Source organism: Oncorhynchus mykiss, chromosome 8 (genome assembly GCF_057628025.1).
Source record: "Oncorhynchus mykiss isolate SJ-2025 chromosome 8, ASM5762802v1, whole genome shotgun sequence".
Lineage (NCBI taxonomy): Eukaryota > Metazoa > Chordata > Actinopteri > Salmoniformes > Salmonidae > Oncorhynchus > Oncorhynchus mykiss.
Window position 1 is genome coordinate 85,325,883 of NC_143029.1, and position 22,952 is coordinate 85,348,834.

At 42.7% G+C, this 22,952-nt stretch overlaps 1 protein-coding gene and 1 long non-coding RNA gene across 6 annotated transcripts in view; one reads left to right on the forward strand and one right to left on the reverse strand.

Annotated features, from left to right (window-relative positions):
* The window catches only part of LOC110530792 (uncharacterized), a 51,940-nt gene extending 41,060 nt beyond the window's left edge, over positions 1-10,880 (forward strand). For 2 of the 3 annotated variants that reach the window (XR_005052976.2, XR_002474602.3), the window contains one exon: positions 8,768-9,929. This is a non-coding gene — a long non-coding RNA (uncharacterized LOC110530792). Of the gene's footprint in view, positions 1-8,767; positions 9,930-10,729 lie in introns of those variants that run through there. The other variant, XR_016482685.1, reaches the window with a different exon arrangement.
* Positions 1-22,952, reverse strand: part of LOC110530789 (caytaxin) — a 44,660-nt gene that overhangs the window by 16,678 nt on the left and 5,030 nt on the right. Inside the window, exons 2-11 of one of the 3 annotated variants that reach the window (XM_036986544.2) lie at positions 16,458-16,587; positions 11,646-11,701; positions 11,065-11,301; positions 10,708-10,866; positions 10,356-10,458; positions 9,273-9,404; positions 9,018-9,104; positions 8,499-8,597; positions 7,884-7,919; positions 6,574-6,615 (exon numbers count right to left, since the gene is read on the reverse strand). In XM_036986544.2, the coding sequence (XP_036842439.2) occupies positions 6,574-6,615; positions 7,884-7,919; positions 8,499-8,597; positions 9,018-9,104; positions 9,273-9,404; positions 10,356-10,458; positions 10,708-10,866; positions 11,065-11,301; positions 11,646-11,701; positions 16,458-16,546 (1,040 nt within the window). In that variant the 5' untranslated portion in view covers positions 16,547-16,587. Of the gene's footprint in view, positions 1-6,569; positions 6,616-7,883; positions 7,920-8,498; positions 8,598-9,017; positions 9,105-9,272; positions 9,405-10,355; positions 10,459-10,707; positions 10,867-11,064; positions 11,302-11,645; positions 11,702-16,457; positions 16,588-22,952 lie in introns of those variants that run through there. The other 2 variants (XM_090182877.1, XM_036986546.2) reach the window with 2 other exon arrangements.

Consider the following 22,952-nt stretch of genomic DNA (forward strand, 5'->3'; position numbering starts at 1 on the left):
CACATTGAGTATACAGTACAGACCACAGTCTACTATATAAATATAACTCAACACCCCACATTGAGTATACAGTACAGACCACAGTCTACTATATAAATATAACTCAACACCCCACATTGAGTATACAGTACAGCCCACAGTCTACTATATAAATATAACTCAACACCCCACATTGAGTATACAGTACAGCCCACAGTCTACTATATAAATATAACTCAACACCCCACATTGAGTATACAGTACAGACCACAGTCTACTATATAAATATAACTCAACACCCCACATTGAGTATACAGTACAGACCACAGTCTACTATATAAATATAACTCAACACCCCACATTGAGTATACAGTACAGACCACAGTCTACTATATAAATATAACTCAATACCCCACATTGAGTATACAGTACAGCCCACAGTCTACTATATAAATATAACTCAACACCCCACATTGAGTATACAGTACAGACCACAGTCTACTATATAAATATAAGTCAACACCCCACATTGAGTATACAGTACAGACCACAGTCTACTATATAAATATAACTCAACACCCCACATTGAGTATACAGTACAGACCACAGTCTATTATATAAATATAACTCAACACCCCACATTGAGTATACAGTACAGACCACAGTCTACTATATAAATATAACTCAATACCCCACATTGAGTATACAGTACAGACCACAGTCTACTATATAAATATAACTCAACACCCCACATTGAGTATACAGTACAGACCACAGTCTACTATATAAATATAACTCAACACCCCACATTGAGTATACAGTACAGACCACAGTCTACTATATAAATATAACTCAACACCCCACATTGAGTATACAGTACAGACCACAGTCTACTATATAAATATAACTCAACACCCCACATTGAGTATACAGTACAGCCCACAGTCTACTATATAAATATAACTCAACACCCCACATTGAGTATACAGTACAGCCCACAGTCTACTATATAAATATAACTCAACACCCCACATTGAGTATACAGTACAGACCACAGTCTACTATATAAATATAACTCAACACCCCACATTGAGTATACAGTACAGACCACAGTCTACTATATAAATATAACTCAATACCCCACATTGAGTATACAGTACAGCCCACAGTCTACTATATAAATATAACTCAACACCCCACATTGAGTATACAGTACAGACCACAGTCTACTATATAAATATAACTCAACACCCCACATTGAGTATACAGTACAGACCACAGTCTACTATATAAACATAACTCAACACCCCACATTGAGTATACAGTACAGACCACAGTCTACTATATAAATATAACTCAACACCCCACATTGAGTATACAGTACAGACCACAGTCTACTATATAAATATAACTCAACACCCCACATTGAGTATACAGTACAGCCCACAGTCTATTATATAAATATAACTCAACACCCCACATTGAGTATACAGTGCCGCCCACAGTCTATTATATAAACATAACTCAACACCCCACATTGAGTATACAGTACAGACCACAGTCTACTATATAAATATAACTCAACACCCCACATTGAGTATACAGTACAGCCCACAGTCTACTATATAAATATAACTCAACACCCCACATTGAGTATACAGTACAGCCCACAGTCTACTATATAAATATAACTCAACACCCCACATTGAGTATACAGTACAGACCACAGTCTACTATATAAACATAACTCAACACCCCACATTGAGTATACAGTGCCGCCCACAGTCTACTATATAAATATAAGTCAACACCCCACATTGAGTATACAGTACAGACCACAGTCTACTATATAAATATAACTCAATACCCCACATTGAGTATACAGTACAGCCCACAGTCTACTATATAAATATAACTCAACACCCCACATTGAGTATACAGTACAGACCACAGTCTATTATATAAATATAACTCAACACCCCACATTGAGTATACAGTACAGACCACAGTCTACTATATAAATATAACTCAATACCCCACATTGAGTATACAGTACAGACCACAGTCTACTATATAAATATAACTCAATACCCCACATTGAGTATACAGTACAGACCACAGTCTACTATATAAATATAACTCAATACCCCACATTGAGTATACAGTACAGACCACAGTCTACTATATAAATATAACTCAATACCCCACATTGAGTATACAGTACAGACCACAGTCTACTATATAAATATAACTCAATACCCCACATTGAGTATACAGTACAGACCACAGTCTATTATATAAATATAACTCAACACCCCACATTGAGTATACAGTACAGACCACAGTCTACTATATAAATATAACTCAATACCCCACATTGAGTATACAGTACAGACCACAGTCTACTATATAAATATAACTCAACACCCCACATTGAGTATACAGTACAGACCACAGTCTATTATATAAATATAACTCAACACCCCACAGAGGGCATACAGTACAGCCCACAGTCTACTATATAAATATAACTCAACACCCCACAGTGGGCATACAGTACAGACCACAGTCTACTATATAAATATAACTCAATACCCCACATTGAGTATACAGTACAGACCACAGTCTACTATATAAATATAACTCAATACCCCACATTGAGTATACAGTACAGCCCACAGTCTACTATATAAATATAACTCAACACCCCACAGTGGGCATACAGTACAGCCCACAGTCTACTATATAAATATAACTCAACACCCCACATTGAGTATACAGTACAGCCCACAGTCTACTATATAAATATAACTCAACACCCCACATTGAGTATACAGTACAGACCACAGTCTACTATATAAATATAACTCAATACCCCACATTGAGTATACAGTACAGACCACAGTCTACTATATAAATATAACTCAATACCCCACATTGAGTATACAGTACAGACCACAGTCTACTATATAAATATAACTCAATACCCCACATTGAGTATACAGTACAGACCACAGTCTACTATATAAACATAAGTTAACACCCCACATTGAGTATACAGTACAGACCACAGTCTATTATATAAATATAACTCAACACCCCACATTGAGTATACAGTACAGACCACAGTCTACTATATAAATATAACTCAATACCCCACAGTGGGCATACAGTACAGACCACAGTCTACTATATAAACATAACTCAACACCCCACATTGAGTATACAGTACAGACCACAGTCTACTATATAAATATAACTCAACACCCCACATTGAGTATACAGTACAGACCACAGTATACTATATAAATATAACTCAACACCCCACAGTGGGCATACAGTACAGACCACAGTCTACTATATAAACATAACTCAACACCCCACATTGAGTATACAGTACAGACCACAGTCTACTATATAAACATAAGTCAACACCCCACATTGAGTATACAGTACAGACCACAGTCTATTATATAAATATAACTCAACACCCCACATTGAGTATACAGTACAGCCCACAGTCTACTATATAAATATAACTCAACACCCCACATTGAGTATACAGTACAGACCACAGTCTACTATATAAATATAACTCAATACCCCACAGTGGGCATACAGTACAGACCACAGTCTACTATATAAATATAACTCAATACCCCACAGTGGGCATACAGTACAGACCACAGTCTACTATATAAATACAACTCAACACCCCACATTGAGTATACAGTACAGACCACAGTCTACTATATAAATATAACTCAACACCCCACATTGAGTATACAGTACAGACCACAGTCTACTATATAAATATAACTCAACACCCCACATTGAGTATACAGTACAGACCACAGTCTACTATATAAATATAACTCAACACCCCACATTGAGTATACAGTACAGACCACAGTCTACTATATAAATATAACTCAACACCCCACATTGAGTATACAGTACAGACCACAGTCTACTATATAAATATAACTCAACACCCCACATTGAGTGTACAGTACAGACCACAGTCTACTATATAAATATAACTCAACACCCCACATTGAGTATACAGTACAGCCCACAGTCTACTATATAAATATAACTCAATACCCCACATTGAGTATACAGTACAGACCACAGTCTACTATATAAACACAACTCAACATGCTGTAGTGGCTAATTCCTCATTAATATCATTCCACTGAGGTAAGCTACTCCTTGTGTTATATTTCAGTTTATTTATTGATCCTCTCCCCCCTGTACACAAGCGACAGTGTCCCCCCCCTCCCTCTCCGTCCCCCTGCCATCCCAGGGATATCAACCAAGGCCCTTGGTGTATCAGCCTAACTCAATGGCAGCTGTGGCAAGGGTTATGGCTTGTGATATATAGACCACTAGGACACATAGCACAGTCTGCGACAGACAGATACACTGGTGGTGTAATGCTGCTGGGGTTTTGGGGAGGTGGGGAGGTGGGGAGCTGAGACATTGCGGTGGTGGGGTTTTGGGGAGGTGGGGAGCTGAGACATTGCGGTGGGGGGGTGAGCGCAGTGGTTTGCTGAAGAGGAAGAGAGGGCATTGTAAAATAAACACCTGCTGGGGTGCTTGAACACTGGGGTGGTGTGACACCAGGGTTGTAAGAAACTAGGGTGATGAGACACTAGGGTGATGAGACACTAGGGTAGTGAGACACTAGGGTGATGAGACACTAGGGTGATGAGACACTAGGGTGGTGAGCCACTAGGGTGATGAGACACTAGGGTGATGAGACACTAGGGTGGTGAGACACTAGGGTGGTGAGACTTTAGGGTGGTGAGACACTAGGGTGGTGAGACACTAGGGTGATGAGACACTAGGGTAGTGAGACACTAGGGTGATGAGACACTAGGGTGGTGAGCCACTAGGGTGATGAGACACTAGGGTGATGAGACACTAGGGTGGTGAGACACTAGGGTGGTGAGACTTTAGGGTGGTGAGACACTAGGGTAGTGAGACACTAGGGTGATGAGACACTAGGGTAGTGAGACACTAGGGTGATGAGCCACTAGGGTGGTGAGCCACTAGGGTGATGAGACACTAGGGTGGTGAGACACTAGGGTGGTGAGACTTTAGGGTGGTGAGACACTAGGGTGGTGAGACACTAGGGTGGTGAGTGGCAGGGACACTGAGTTAGTAGACCCTGGGGGTGGTGAGAAACTGGGTCACTAGGGTGGGGAGACACTCGGGAGACGAGACACTTGGGTGATGGGTTGTTGGAAACTAGGGTGATGTGGCACTAGGGTGGGGAGACACAGGGGAGGTGAGACACTAGGGTGGTAAAACACTAGGGTTTTGAGACACTAGGGTGGTAGAGGGCTGGGACACTAGGGTGGTTACACTAGGGTGTTGAGACACTAGGGTGGTTACACTAGGGTGGTAAAACACTAGGGTGAGGAAACACTAGGGTGGTGGAGGGCTAAGTTACTAGGCTGAGGAAACAGAAGGGTTGTTGAGGGCTGTGACACTAGGGTGGTGAGACACTAGGGTGAGGAAACACTAGGGTGAGGAAACACTAGGGTGGTTACACTAGGGTGGTAAAACACTAGGGTGGTGGAGGGCTAAGTTACTAGGCTGAGGAAACAGAAGGGTTGTTGAGGGCTGTGACACTAGGGTGATGAGACTAGGTGGAGGGTACTTTCAGACACAAGGGCAGTGAGACACTAGGGTGGTGGGACACTAGGGTGATGAGACTCTAGGGGGAGGGTACTTCCCTCGTCTCAACCGTGTTGTTTTTCAACCGGCTGAAACTCTGTTCTAGTTATGTCCTAGTAATGTGTCCTAGTATAAATAGCCCTGAACTTTGGCAGGGATAGAGAGATACAATGTGCTAAGGAGAGGAACAGATGAGCTTTATGTAACAGACTTTAAATTAATGTGAAGAGAGCGAAGGGGGGGAGGTACCCAGGTACGTACATTCAAATGGAGAGTCCTAATGTCCTAATGTGAACAGGCTGACACAGTTAAAAAGCTAAGAAGAGGTTGTCCTGTAGATACATGTCCTAATGACGTCCTCTTAATAGATCATAAAGTTCAGTGAAATTGACTGACATGAAAACCTTGTGATCAGTTAAAACAGAGTGCAGTTGTTAGAACTGATAGGGAGAGATGTTACCTCAAAGGTTGTGACCTGTGTCCTCTAACATTGACCTCGGCCTGTAAACACTTCTCAGCGGAAGCGTCATACCTACAGCTCCTACTGTTTGTGTTGTAGCCTGTTGTCGCCACAATTCAATACGAACTTGTGACGGTGACGCAAAGCAGTGGGTCACATAGCTCTGGTCCAGGGCGTTATGTGCATTTATGCAGAAATTACTCATTGTTTTACCTCAGCAAAGCCTCTTCCTAGCCGACAAAAGCTGGTCAAAATGATCTCACTACGATCAGTTTACAACCTGAACGGATTGTTATCTGATTGAGATGGCTGTCAGTTCAACCAATTTTGCCCGCTAGGGTTGACTGTGGAAAAGTCTCAGGCAATGTAAAGAAGGAATCAATTGATTTGTGAAACTCTTTGTACTGTACAGATGCTGTATTGTCTGCACAGTGAAATAGGCTCACCTTTCCGTGGGGGGTGCAGACTTGGTATGCTCCATCTCCTGCCTATGGACTCCATAAGAGATATTTATTATGGGCCAGACATTATAAAGGATAGGACATATGTACACTACAAAAGTATGTGGACACCCCTTCAAATGAGTGGATTCGGCTATTTCAGCCACACCACAGCCATCTGACAGGTGTATAAAATTGAGCACACAGCCAAGCAATCTCCATAGACAAACATTGGCAGCAGAAAGACCCGTACTGAAGAGCTCAGTGACTTTCAACGTACCTTCCCCCGATCAACTGTAAGTGCTGTGATTGTGAAGTGGAAACGTCTAGGAGCAACAACGGCTCAGCAGCGAAGTGGCAGGCAGAAGGGACCACCGAGCACTGAAGCGCGTAGCTCGTAAAAAAAAAAGTATGTCCTCGGTTGCAACACTCACTACCGAGTTCCAAACTGCCTCTGGAAACAACGTTAGCACAAGAACTGTTCGGTGGGAGCTTCATGAAATGGGTTTCCATGGCTGAGTAGCCGCAAACAAGCCTAAGATCACCATGCGCAATGCCAAGCATCGGCTGGAGTGGTGTAAAGCTTGCCGCCATTGGACTCATGAGCAGTGGAAATGTGTTCTCTGGAGTGATGAATCACGCTTCACCATCTGGCAGTATGACGGACAGATCTGGTTTGGCGGATGCCAGCAGAACGCTACCTGCCCCAATGCATAGCACCAACTTTAAAGTTTGGTGGAGGAGGAAAAAACGATATGGGGCTGTTTTTCATGGTTCGGGCTAGTCCCCTTAGTTCCAGTGAAGGGAAATCTTAACACTACAGCATACAATGGCATTCTATACAATTCTGTGCTTCCAACTTTGTGGCAACAGTTTGGAGAAAGGCCCTTTCCTGTTTCAGCATGACAATGCCCCCATGCACAAAGCGAGGTCCATACAGAAATGGTTTGTAAAGATCGGTGTGGAAGAACTTGACTGGCCTGCACACAGCCCTGACCCCAACTCTATTGAACACATTTGGGAGGAATTGGAACGCCAACTGCGAGCCAGGCCTAATCGTTCAACATCGGTGCACGACCTCACTAATGCTCCTGTGGGTAAATGGAAGCAAGTCCCCGCAGCAATGTTCCAACGTCTAGTGGAAAGCCTTCCCAGAAGAGTGGAGGCTGTTATAACAGCAAAGCGAGGACCAACTCCATATTAACGCCCATGATTTCAGAATGAGATGTTTGACGAGCAGGTGTCCACATACTTTTTGATAATGTCGTGTATTTATGCTTACCACATAAAACATGTGTTTTATAAAACTCTGTTACCTTTCTTTTTGTGCTATCATCTTCTGGTCATCATATCTGGAAATAAATACAAGTAGTGTGAGTGTAATGTTGTTGTTGTTGTTGTTGTTGTTTTTTACCTCAGAAACAACTAGTTTACTTTAATTTTATATTCCTGGCAGCTAACCATCTTTGCAACCTGATTATGAGAGTGATCACTGATTTAGACCCTTATATTCAAAGCTCTCTTATGTTGCTTTTACTCAGGCAGCCCAATTCTGATCTTTTGCCCAATTACTGGCAAAAAGATACTGATCTGATTAGTGGAAAAAGATCAGAATAAGACTGCCTGTGTAAACACAGCCATATATACCCACATACATGTACTCATTCTGTACATATACATAACAGGAGGCTGCTGATGGGAGGATCGCTCATAATAACGTCTGCAACGGCGCAACTGGAATTGATGCATTTGATATCATTCCACTGATTCCACTCCAGCCATTACCACGAGCCCGTCCTCCCAAATTAAGGTGCCACCAACTTCCCGTGATATACATAGCACACACTCCATAGCTTAGCTGCGTCTCCTGTAAGGTGAGCAGGCTGAACAAGGTGCCTCATCGGTGACCCCTGGTGGCAATGGGGACTTACTGCAGGACACATTCTGGGATCTGTATGTGGTTCATAGGAATCAGCTGGCTCAACTCATCCAATGTGTGAACATAGCGGATCTTATCCAGGAACTTCACACTGCAGCAGAGAGAGACAGATGGATGGAGAGAGGAAGAGAGATTTTTATAGTCTGAATCACATTCATCTCGGAAGCCTAGAACTAAAATCTTGCATAATTGGGTCAAATGCGATACCAGTTATGTCAAATTAGAACCACTTTAACATTGTTTTCTCTAATGGTTCTTTAGGTTCCTGAGGCTGCTCCTCCTTCTGAGTCCTGAGGCTCCTCCTCCTTCTGAGTCCTGGGGCTGCTCCTCCTTCTGAGTCCTGAGGCTGCTCCTCCTTCTGAGTCCTGAGGCTGCTCCTCTCTCTGAGTCCTGAGGCTGCTCCTCTCTCTGAGTCCTGAGGCTGCTCCTCTCTCTGAAACCTGAGGCGGCTCCTCCCGGCTCCCATGCCACCCCCGGGTGCAGTGATGATGATGATGATGAGGGGTCTTACCTGATGAAGGGTCTGGAGATGGTCAGGATTGTTCGGATGAACCAGGATGGGTGAGCAATGACCAGCCACTTCAGATTCTTCTTCAACCTGCAGAGGACATTAAAATACCATTTACATTAACTGTATGTTCATACAGCATAGGTTACACATCTATAGGCATATTATAAATCAGGACATTGCACATCTATAAACACACCATAAACACAATTAACCTGACACAACATTTAAAGGTCTATTTCGTAAATTATAATTTACCTCCTGTTGATGGTGTGGTAGCACCTCTTTAGCCAGCTGATACCAGGCATCCTCCTGCGAGGCGTAGCTCCGTTCAGATAGATAATCATGTAGTCCTCAGCCACTAACAACTCCAGGCTACTGATCACATAGCTGACGAGAAAACAAACACACAACTCATATTAAATACACATTCCTGAGGGAAAACAGACACAACTCATATTAAATACACATTACTGAGGGAAAACTGATACAAATTATTCTATGTTTAAGATAATGACTAAAGTATTCCACCCTGAAACCATATAATTGTATGAAATGTGTTATAGTCATAATTCAATAATGTGTGTGACTAGGCCATTGTGTTACTATTTCGCAATATGAGCTGGGTATACTTAAGACACTCAAGGCCAACTGAACTGTCGACTTGTGAGAACTCTGAAACCAATAACAGGAAAGAGGCCTCCCCAACCTAGGTATTGGAGTAACTGTTAAAAATGGCTTGCAAAAGATAATGAGAAACTATGTGTTAGTATTGTGGAAAAATATAGCCCACCTAAAGAGAGGTGGAGTTTCTACTGATGTGAGTTAATTTGTGTGTGTGTATGTTACAAAAGGATTGTGTTCTCATTTTGAAGTCAGAGTGCTCTCTGAATAAAGTATTGATCTATTGCAGAATCTGAGACTTTGTCTAATTCTTTATTAAACCGGAGATTTACGACCTCTGGGGAAATAGACAAAGCTTGAGTGATAGTTGAGTTTAACCATTGGAGATAAAAATTATCACACAACTCATTAAATACACATTCCCGAGGGAAAATATACACACAACTCATATTAAATACACATTCCTGAGGGAAAATATACACACAACTCATATTAAATACACATTCCTGAGGGAAAATATACACACAACTCATATTAAATACACATTCCTGAGGGAAAATATACACACAACTCATATTAAATACACATTCCTGAGGGTAAATATACACACAACTCATATTAAATACACATTCCTGAGGGAAAATATACACACAACTCATATTAAATACACATTCCCGAGAGAAAACACACACAACACAACGTGGTGTGGGTTCTTACAGGAAGAGGTTCTCCATGATGTAAGTGTAGTCCTCACAGCTGCTCTCTGGCAGGTAACACGCCGCAAACACTATGATGGCATTCAGACCCTCACCGTAGTAACCTGAGAGAGAGAGAGAGAGAGAGAGAGAGAGAGAGAGAGAGAGAGAGAGAGAGAGAGAGAGAGAGAGAGAGAGAGAGAGAGAGAGAGAGAGAGAGAGAGAGAGAGAGAGAGAGAGAGAGAGAGAGAGGCGGAGAAGGGTGAATCATTTACTCGATTCGGAACACACACACACACACACACACACACATATGGTCATGGTCATATGGCCCCCCCTCCCCCCCAACCTAACCTCCATCCCCTGACACCAACCTCCATGTGTGACCACCCTCAGGTATGGTCTGATGACAGCCATGTCTATCCTCTGTTCCTGGTCTCCTATGATCACTGTCCTCCACAGTCTGCCTGCCTCCTCCTCCTCCTCTGTCTGGCCTCCAGGCAGACCCTTGGAACTCACTATAGGAGTGTCGTCTGAAAACCACGAGGTGTGGATGCTGGTCATCCTCTCAATATACTTGCATCTTAGTTTCATCAGAGAACATGAAATTGAAAGTTACTCACTTGTCTTGCTTTATCTCAAAATGATGTGCTAATTGTGTATATTGTATATTGTAGTTATACTTCACGTCTTGTTCCCTTCCCCCACAGACCATGTGACCCCTGTCTGACCTTCCCACTCCAGGTCGTTGCCGTTGGTGATAAACTCCAAGGAGTCGTTGTCGTCGGGCGTGTCCATGTCGTCCACGTTGACATCCAGGTCGTCAGGGTTACCTAAGAAGTCATCTGACAGGACGGAACCCTCGCTCTGGTCCAATGACATGTTCATGTCCGGAGCTACCAGCGTACGGCGCTTACGCAGGGCCGACGACTCACCCCAAACTCCAACGTTAAGGGTGTTAGGGGGAGCTAGTAGAGGAGACAGAAGGGGAGGCGAGAGTGAAGAAAAGAGGTGAGGGGGAGGAGAGGAGAGGAGAAGAGAGGAGGGAGGAGAGGTGAGGTGAAGAGAGGAGGGGAGGAGTGGGGGGAGAGGAGACGAGGAGATGAGACAAGAGGAGAGGAGAAGAGAGGAGGGGGGGAGAAGAAAAGATGAGGGGATAGGAGAGGAGAGGAGAGGAGAGGAGAGGAGATGAAAGGATACAAGAGGAAAGGTTAGGAAAGGAGAGGAGAGGAAAGTTTATCACTATGCACAGTTTACTGGCAGAAATGTTTGAATTGTTGGACTGGAGAAAATAAACTTTTGCTCTACTTACTTGTCGTGTTGTCAGTGAGCCCCCTGTCCTCCATGTCTCCATCTTCTGGTAGAGGCCTGGAGACAGAGAGGTTTGCCAAGACGTTATGATAATTGTTTTAGAAAATTATTGTCACTGGTAATAATACACTCCTGAGTTCAGAGCCTCGGTATTGTGGAGATAGACTATTGTTCTCTATAGATAGAAACAGTGGGATGTCTTGAGTCAGAGAACTCAACCACAGTTATTGTGTACCATGTCTCCCCCTGACATTATAAAAAGAGAACCTGACTGTTAACACAGGAAGAAATAAGAAGGTGGATGGCAGTGGAGGCTGCTGAGGGGAGGACGGCTCATTATAATACCTGGAACGGAGCCAATGGAATAGCATCTATTTGATACCATTCCTCTCCAGCCGTTACCACGAGCCTGTCCTCCCCAATTAAGGTGCCACCAACCTCCTGTGGTGGATGGCTAGATTCCAGTTTCTCCACTCTCTCCCCCCTTTCCGAATCCCCAACCCTTAACTCTACACCCTAACCCCTCCACAGTCTCTGGTTACCATAAAGATGATTTATTTGGGTGTGATAATGCTACTGAATTACCAAGGAGAGAGATGAGGAGATAGGAGAAAATAATAGTGTACATTGGGCTTAGCTGTATCATACTAGTGTACATTGGGCTTAGCTGTATCATACTAGTGTACATTGGGTTTAGCTGTATCATACTAGTTAGTGTACATTGGGCTTAGCTGTATCATACTAGTGTACATTGGGTTTAGCTGCCCAATACTAGTGTACATTGGGTTTAGCTGCACCATAATAGTGTACATGGGGCTTAGCTGCAGCTCAGAAATATAACAATAGGAAAACACAAAACCAAAGTGAATGTCAAGTAGACCCTTGGGCCTCCTACCAGGGGCAGACTGGCAATCTGGCATTTCAGGCAAATGTCAGATGTGCTGGTCCATTTTTAGCCCAATGGGCCTGTCTAACTTGGGTTTTCTGTGACCAATTAGAATTTTCTGGCTAATAATTGGATCACCAAGGAAAAAAATGGGCAGGTGTGTTAGAAATGTCAGGGCCGATTTCTGATCCCAGTCGGGCCCTGCCTCATTACACTCTGAACATTATAATCACTACTCCTTTACCCATCCAATAGATTCATCTCACTACTTTCTACCCATCCCAGAGCTTCCTTTCACTACTCCTCTACCCATCCCAGAGCTTCCTTTCACTACTCCTCTACCCATCCCAGAGCTTCCTTTCACTACTCCTCTACCCATCCCAGAGCTTCCTTTCACTACTCCTCTACCCATCCCAGAGCTTCCTTTCACTACTCCTCTACCCATCCCAGAGCTTCCTTTCACTACTCCTCTACCCATCCCAGAGCTTCCTTTCACTACTCCTCTACCCATCCCAGAGCTTCCTTTCACTACTCCTCTACCCATCCCAGAGCTTCCTTTCACTACTCCTCTACCCATCCAATAGCTTCCTTTCACTACTCCTCTACCCATCCCAGAGCTTCCTTTCACTACTCCTCTACCCATCCCAGAGCTTCCTTTCACTACTCCTCTACCCATCCCAGAGCTTCCTTTCACTACTTCTCTACCCATCCCAGAGCTTCCTTTCACTGCTCCTCTACCCATCCCAGAGCTTCCTGTCACTACTCCTCTGCCCATCCAATAGCTTCCTCTCACTACTCCTCCAATAGCTTCCTTTCACTACGTTCTACCCATCCCAGAGCTTCCTTTCACTACTCCTCTACCCATCCCAGAGCTTCCTGTCACTACTCCTCTACCCATCCAATAGCTTCCTCTCACTACTTCTCTTCCCATCCCAGAGCTTCCTCTCACTACTTCTCTACCCATCCCAGAGCTTCCTTTCACTACTCCTCTACCCATCCAATAGCTTCCTTTCACTACTCCTCTACCCATCCAATAGCTTCCTCTCACTACTCCTCCAATAGCTTCCTTTCACTACTCCTCTACCCATCCCAGAGCTTCCTCCCACTACTCCTCTACCCATCCAATAGCTTCCTCTCACTACTCCTCTACCCATCCCAGAGCTTCCTTTCACTACTCCTCTACCCATCCAATAGCTTCCTTTCACTACTCCTCTACCCATCCAATAGCTTCCTCTCACTACTCCTCCAATAGCTTCCTTTCACTACTCCTCTACCCATCCCAGAGCTTCCTTTCACTACTCCTCTACCAATCCCAGACTTAGTTAAGTTTTTAGTGAGTTAGTCAAAATCAGGGAAAGCAGTGTATAATGTAATGTGATATTGTCTGTTGCAGATATAACCTGAGATATTACCCCAATCATTTCAAATATGTGATTCATGAGCTTGTCTTGAGTTTAAACTGCGCCCATATTCCAAGCCTTATTGGACACATACCTACATCCTGCATCCAAGATAATTAGTGTTTCAAAATGGTTCCTATGTTTCATGTCTACTGCACACCACCCTCAAGATTCAAGGGTGTACGGTTTTTATTAGTCACGTTTCAAAAAAACATTCGTTTCCCCAGCGTAACCCTGAGGTGAATAACTGATGATGTAATCTGATGATGTAATCTGTTGATGTAATCTGATGATGTAATGAGTGACCTGAAGGACTATATAAGCACCTGCTACCCATTGTTTTCCCCCTGGTTCAAGACATGTGCCAGAACACCTGACCCATGTCTACTGTACATACTGATGGGTAATTATATACCGTTGTAACACAGGTCTGTTTTTATGATAAATCAGTTTCAAGTTCTGAGAGTCCGAGCTGAATGTGTAGCCTCCATGTATACTGCTTCAGAACGTATTCACACCCCTTGACTTTTTCCACAGTTTGTTGTGTTACAGCCTGAATTAGATCCCTTGACCTATTCCACAGTTTGTTGTGTTACAGCCTGAATTAGATCCCTTGACCTATTCCACAGTTTGTTGTGTTACAGCCTGAATTAGATCCCTTGACCTATTCCACAGTTTGTTGTGTTACAGCCTGAATTAGATCCCTTGACCTATTCCACAGTTTGTTGTGTTACAGTCTGAATTAGATCCCTTGACCTATTCCACAGTTTGTTGTGTTACAGTCTGAATTAGATCCCTTGACCTATTCCACAGTTTGTTGTGTTACAGCCTGAATTAGATCCCTTGACCTATTCCACAGTTTGTTGTGTTACAGTCTGAATTAGATCCCTTGACCTATTCCACAGTTTGTTGTGTTACAGCCTGAATTAGATCCCTTGACCTATTCCACAGTTTGTTGTGTTACAGTCTGAATTAGATCCCTTGACCTATTCCACAGTTTGTTGTGTTACAGTCTGAATTAGATCCCTTGACCTATTCCACAGTTTGTTGTGTTACAGCCTGAATTAGATCCCTTGACCTATTCCACAGTTTGTTGTGTTACAGCCTGAATTAGATCCCTTGACCTATTCCACAGTTTGTTGTGTTACAGCCTGAATTAGATCCCTTGACCTATTCCACAGTTTGTTGTGTTACAGTCTGAATTAGATCCCTTGACCTATTCCACAGTTTGTTGTGTTACAGTCTGAATTAGATCCCTTGACCTATTCCACAGTTTGTTGTGTTACAGTCTGAATTAGATCCCTTGACCTATTCCACAGTTTGTTGTGTTACAGCCTGAATTAGATCCCTTGACCTATTCCACAGTTTGTTGTGTTACAGTCTGAATTAGATCCCTTGACCTATTCCACAGTTTGTTGTGTTACAGTCTGAATTAGATCCCTTGACCTATTCCACAGTTTGTTGTGTTACAGCCCGAATTAGATCCCTTGACCTATTCCACAGTTTGTTGTGTTACAGCCCGAATTAGATCCCTTGACCTATTCCACAGTTTGTTGTGTTACAGGGTGAATTCAAAATGGATTCAAAAATATTTTTTTTTAAATCACCCATCTACACACAATATGGTCTTTGTGATTGAATCTGTGTTTGAAATGCATTGCTTGAATGAAGGACCTGACAGATAACTGTAAGTGTGGGGTACAGAGATGAGGGACCTGACAGATATTTGTAAGTGTGGGGTACAGAGATGAGGTAGCCATTCCAAAATCATGTTAAAGAATATTATTGCACAAGGAGTAAGTCCATGCAACTTATTATGTGACTTGTCAAGCACATATTTACTCCTGAACTTATTTAAGCTTGCCGTAACAAAGGGATGTGAATACTTATTAACTCAAGACATTTCAGCTTTTTATTTGTTATTAATTTGTAAACAATTTAAAAAAAAAAAACATAATTACACTTTTGACATTATGGGGTATTTTGTGTAGGCAGTGAAAAATCTCAGTTCAATCCATGTTAAATTCAGACTGTAACACAACACAATGTGGACAAAGTTAAGGGGTGTGAATACATACCGAAGGCCCTGTATGTCAATGTAGTACTACCCAACATCTCTGTTCATGCTAATCACTAATCACTTACATTCATTGTAATAACTGTGTATTTACAGTACTGTTTTATAATTTATCAATTTGAGGTTGAGAGGTTGAACCCAATGACATGAAATCAAACATTATAAATCGTCTCAATAGAATTAAACAGAAAACAAACTCAGTGTTACTAATGAACTGCCTCCTCCTTGTTATTACTTGTTATGATCTTTTATTCAATGTTTCAGTATTCAAACAGAATGTGAAAATATTGAGGTGTGCCAATGTAGCCACACTGTATGTAGGTTAGTTGCCTCTGCCAAGAGACCCAGGCTTTTATGGAGAAGGTTGTAGTGCACTCGCTCAATAAACACATGGTTACTGGTTCAAACCCTGCTCTGATCGTTTCCTCATAAATCGCTATGCTCCTCTACCTGGGGAAGTCTTCGTCCTGCCACTCATCCTTGACCTCCATGCTGTCCATGCGTGCCGTGACCTCTGACATGACCTCTGCCGTTCCCATCCTCCAATCAGGGAGCAGGACCAGCCTGGGCCCTAGGGTCACTTTCAGAGAGAGATTATAAACAACATGTTCACTCATACATTCTTCGAGTCACTGTCAGAGAGACAGAGAGACACAATTGCTCCTAACCAAGGTGCTAACTGAGTAACTGTCAGTCAGACACACAGAGATAGAAATTATAACCAACGTGTTCACTCGGGCCTGGAGTCACTGTCCGAGAGAAGCTCTGACGAAGGCTGTGAGGCCAACGCGTAAGCTTAATAAACACAAGTGATATTGGCTGGGCTGGTAACTTAATAAACACAAGTGATATTGGCAAGGCTGGTAACTTAATAAACACAAGTGATATTGGCAAGGCTGGTAACTTAATAAACACAAGTGATATTGGCAAGGCTGGTAACTTAATAAACACAAGTGATATTGGCAAGGCTGGTAACTTAATAAACACAAGTGATATTGGCAAGGCTGGTAACTTAATAAACACAAGTGATGTTGGCAAGGCTGGTAAGCACAGTCTGGAAGTTTTTACTTTTTTCCAAGACACACAGAGAGAGAGAGAATTAATAAACAATGTGGTGGCAATGGGTTCAAAGAGAAACTAAAAACAAGTAATTTCCTAACTCTGGTCTAGGGAGTTAGTGCACATCTCTCCACTAAGTAGGACTGCACAGGAAGGCGAGAGCTAGTCATTTCCATACCCTGCGGGACGATGACAAACACATATAAAACATCTAAGGATGATATAAAATATGATACAAATAATCAGAGACTAAAAAACAGAATCAACTCATGATGTGACCCTTCACATTGTGCTTAGGGCAAGGATATGACAATGATAATGTCCTCTTCGAATGGAACAACTCACAGGTCCTTCTGAACAAAACTAACTGTCCTTGTCATTGAACAGAGTTCGGTACCAGAGACACTACATAGTGCACTACTTTTGACCAGAGCTCTATGGGCCCTGGTAAAAACAAGTGCACTGGGAAGGGAATCACATAATTTGGGTTGTGTAAGAGGGGTTACCCTCTGAGCTTCAGTCTACCTTTATTTAATAGATCATGTAATCAAATCACAATAAGCTGTGGTTCAATCTTCATTCAGTACAGTACAACATAGTCTATTTATTGACAGGGTGCACAGTGATGTAATGTTGGTGAATCGTGCCCTGTGCTCAGCTGAGTCATGTGTGGACAGAACATCAGGTCTGTGACATAATGTTTCAGGGAGGAGACGCCATATAAATACATTTAGAACAGTATTATACTGTACATATTGCCAATGGAATCAATCTATACTGTACATATTGCCAATGGAATCAATCTATACTGTACATATTGCCAATGGAATCAATCTATACTGTACATATTGCCAATGGAATCAATCTATACTGTACATATTGCCTATGGAATCAATCTCTACTGTGCATATTGCCTATGGAATCAATCTATACTGTACATATTGCCAATGGAATCAATCTATACTGTACATATTGGAATCAATCTATACTGTACATATTGGAATCAATCTATACTGTACATATTGGAATCAATCTATACTGTACATATTGGAATCAATCTATACTGTACATATTGCCAATGGAATCAATCTATACTGTACATGTTGGAATCAATCTCTACTGTACATATTGCCTATGGAATCAATCTATACTGTACATATTGCCAATGGAATCAATCTATACTGTACATATTGCCAATGGAATCAATCTATACTGTACATATTGCCTATGGAATCAATCTATACTGTACATATTGCCAATGGAATCAATCTCTACTGTACATATTGCCAATGGAATCAATCTATACTGTACATATTGCCTATGGAATCTATCTATACTGTACATATTGGAATCAATCTATACTGTACATATTGCCTATGGAATCAATCTATACTGTACATATTGCCTATGGAATCAATCTATACTGTACATATTGGAATCAATCTATACTGTACATATTGGAATCAATCTATACTGTACATATTGCCAATGGAATCAATCTCTACTGTACATATTGCCAATGGAATCAATCTATACTGTACATATTGCCAATGGAATCAATCTATACTGTACATATTGCCAATGGAATCAATCTATACTGTACATATTGCCAATGGAATCAATCTATACTGTACATATTGCCAATGGAATCAATCTATACCGTACATATTGCCTATGGAATCAATCTATACCGTACATATTGCCTATGGAATCAATCTATACTGTACATATTGGAATCAATCTATACTGTACATATTGCCAATGGAATCAATCTCTACTGTACATATTGCCTATGGAATCAATCTATACTGTACATATTGCCAATGGAATCAATCTCTACTGTACATATTGCCAATGGAATCAATCTCTACTGTACATATTGCCTATGGAATCAATCTATACTGTACATATTGCCTATGGAATCAATCTATACTGTACATATTGCCAATGGAATCAATCTATACTGTACATATTGCCAATGGAATCAATCTATACTGTACATATTGCCAATGGAATCAATCTATACTGTACATATTGCCAATGGAATCAATCTATACTGTACATATTGCCTATGGAATTAATCTATACTGTACATATTGCCTATGGAATCTATCTATACTGTACATATTGGAATCAATCTATACTGTACATATTGCCTATGGAATCAATCTATACTGTACATATTGCCTATGGAATCAATCTATACTGTACATATTGGAATCAATCTATACTGTACATATTGCCAATGGAATCAATCTCTACTGTACATATTGGAATCAATCTCTACTGTACATATTGCCAATGGAATCAATCTCTACTGTACATATTGCCTATGGAATCAATCTATACTGTACATATTGCCAATGGAATCAATCTCTACTGTACATATTGCCAATGGAATCAATCTCTACTGTACATATTGCCTATGGAATCAATCTATACTGTACATATTGGAATCAATCTCTACAGTACATATTGCCAATGGAATCAATCTATACTGTACATATTGCCAATGGAATCAATCTCTACTGTACATATTGGAATCAATCTCTACTGTACATATTGCCAATGGAATGAATCTCTACTGTACATATTGCCAATGGAATCAATCTATACTGTACATATTGCCTATGGAATCAATCTATACTGTACATATTGCCAATGGAATCAATCTATACTGTGCATATTGCCTATGGAATCAATCTATACTGTACATATTGCCTATGGAATCAATCTATACTGTACATATAGCCAATGGAATCAATCTATACTGTACATATTGCCAATGGAATCAATCTATACTGTACATATTGCCAATGGAATCAATCTATACTGTACATATTGCCAATGGAATCAATCTATACTGTACATATTGCCTATGGAATCAATCTATACTGTACATATTGCCAATGGAATTAATCTATACTGTACATATTGCCTATGGAATAAATCTATACTGTACATATTGCCAATGGAATTAATCTATACTGTACATATTGCCTATGGAATCAATCTATACTGTACAGTTTGAGATGTAGCTGAGATGTCTATAATATTTGTCTACAGACATGGGTTTGTCCCAAACGCCACCCTATTCCCTATATAGTGCACTACTTTTGACCAGAGCTCTAATTGCACTGCATCTCAGTGCAAGAGGCGTTACTACAGTCCCTGGTTCGAATCCAGGCTGTATCACATCCGGCTGTGATTGGGAGTCCCGTAGGGCGGTGCACAATTGGCCCAGTGTTGTCCAGGTTTGGCAAAGAGTAGACCGTCATTGTAAATAAGAATTTGTTCTTAACTGACTTGCCTAGTTAAATAAAGGTTACATTTGAAAAATATATATATAAATAAATATGGGCCCTGTGTCATGGTTGTCGTAAGAACTGGACCAAGGCGCAGTACTTAGAAAACCTCTCTGGGATATGTGGGACGGTAGCGTCCCACTTGGCCAAAAGCCAGAGAAAATGCAGAGCGCCATAAAAATCTAACTTTCATGAAATCACACATGTAAGATACCAAATTACAGCTACACGTGTTGTGAATCCAGCCAACATGCCAGATTTCAAAAACGCTTTTCGGCGAAAGCAAACAATGCTATTATCTGAGGATAGCACCTCCATAAACAAAAGAGAGAAAACATTTCAACCCTGCAGGCGCGACACAAAACACAGAAATAAAAATATAAATCATGCCTTACCTTTGACGAGCTTCTTCTGTTGGCACTCCAATATGTCCCATAAACATCACAAATGGTCCTTTTGTTCAATTAATTCTGTCCATATATATCCAAAATAATAATTTATTTGGCGCGATTGATCCAGAAAAACACCGGTTCCAACTTGCGCAACTTGACTACAAAATCTCTCAAAAGTTACCTGTAAACTTTGCCAAAACATTTCAAACTACTTTTGTAATACAACTTTAGGTATTTTCTAAAGTAAATAATCGATAAAATTGAAGACGGGAGATCTGTGTTCAATACAGGAAGAAAACAAACTGAAGCATGCTTTCTGGTTATGCACCTCTATCTAACAGTACACATGAAGTGACCCTCATTCAAGATGGCCGTACTTCTTCATTACACAAAGGAATAACCTCAACCAATTTCTAACGACTGGTGACATGCAGTGGAAGCAAGTCCCTTAGAAATCTGGATTCCCAATGAAAACCCATTGAAAAGAGAGTGACCTCAAAAAAACACATCTGAATTTCATCCAAAATTCCAAATGCTGCCCCCTATCCTAGAGAAGCTTAGAGTTCCACATCTTTATTATGAAGTGAAACTTCAGCAAAACAAAACAATAAACGAACAACGAAACGTGACTACGTGGTGCACATGCACAAACACAAAATAATATCCCACAAACACAGGTGGGAAAAATAGCTACTTAAATATGATCCCCAATTAGAGGCAACGATTACCAGCTGCCTCTAATTGGGAACCAAACCAGAACACCAACATAGAAATGTTAAACGAGAACACCCCCTGGTCACACCCTGACCAACTACACCATAGAGAAACAAGAGCTCTCTATGGTCAGGGCGTGACAGTACCCCCACCCCAAAGGTGCGGACTCCGGCCGCAAAACCTGAAACGAAATGGGAGGGTTAGGGGGTGTGGCTAGTGTCGGTGGCGGCTCCAGTGCGGGTTGCATCCCCCCCCAGACCTCGGATCCGACCATGGCGCCGGGCTGAACGACGTACCTGGACAGGGCATCGGTGCCGAGGAAGGCTCCTGCCCTGGAGTGGGACTGGACGCCGTGTCTGGACTGGGCAAAGGCGCAGAGGAGGGCTCCTGCCCTGGAGCAGGACTGGACACCATGCCTGGACTGGATATCGGCACAGAGGAAGGCTCCGGCCTTGGAGCAGCACTGGACACCATGCCTGGACTGGATACCGGCGCAGAGGAAGGCTCCTGCCCTGGAGCAGGACTGGACACCATGCCTGGACTGGATACCGGCGCAGAGGAAGGCTCCGGCCTTGGAGCAGGACTGGACACCATGCCTGGACTGGATACCGGCGCAGAGGAAGGCTCCGGCCTTGGAGCAGGACTGGACACCGTGCCTGGACTGGATATCGGCGCAGAGGAAGGCTCCGGCCTTGGAGCTGGACTGGACTCCGTGCCTGGACTGGATATCGGTGCAGAGTAAGGCTCCGGCCTTGGAGCAGGACTGGACTCCGTGCCTGGACTGGATATCGGTGCAGAGTAAGGCTCCGGCCTTGGAGCAGGACTGGACACCGTGCCTGGACTGGATATCGGCGCAGAGGAAGGCTCTGGCCTTGGAGCTGGACTGGACTCCGTGCCTGGACTGGATATCGGTGCAGAGTAAGGCTCCGGCCTTGGAGCAGGACTGGACACCGTGCCTGGACTGGATATCGCCGCAGATGAAGGCTCCGGCCTTGGAGCTGGACTGGACTCCGTGCCTGGAAGCTCCGGACCGTTGACCGTCGCTGGAGGTTCCGGACCGTTGACCGTCGCTGGAGGTTCCGGACCATTGACCGTCACTGGAGGTTCCGGACCATTGACCGTCACAGGAGGTTCCGGACCGTGGACCGTCACTGGAGGTTCCGGACCGTTGACCGTCGCAGTAGGTTCCAGACCGTTGACTGTCGCAGGAGGTTCCGGATCGTGGACCGTCACAGGAGGTTCCGGACTGTGGACCGTCGCAGGAGGTTCCGGACCGTAGACCGTCGCAGGAGGTTCTGGACTGTGGACCGTTGTTGGAGGTTCTGGACTGTGAAACATCGCCGGAAGCTCTGGACTGGGAAACGTCGGCGGAAGCTCTGGACTGGGAATGTGCACTGGAGGCCTAGTGTGTGGAGCCGGTACAGGTGGCACCGGACTGGTGACACACACCTCAGGACGAGTGGGAGGAGCAGGCA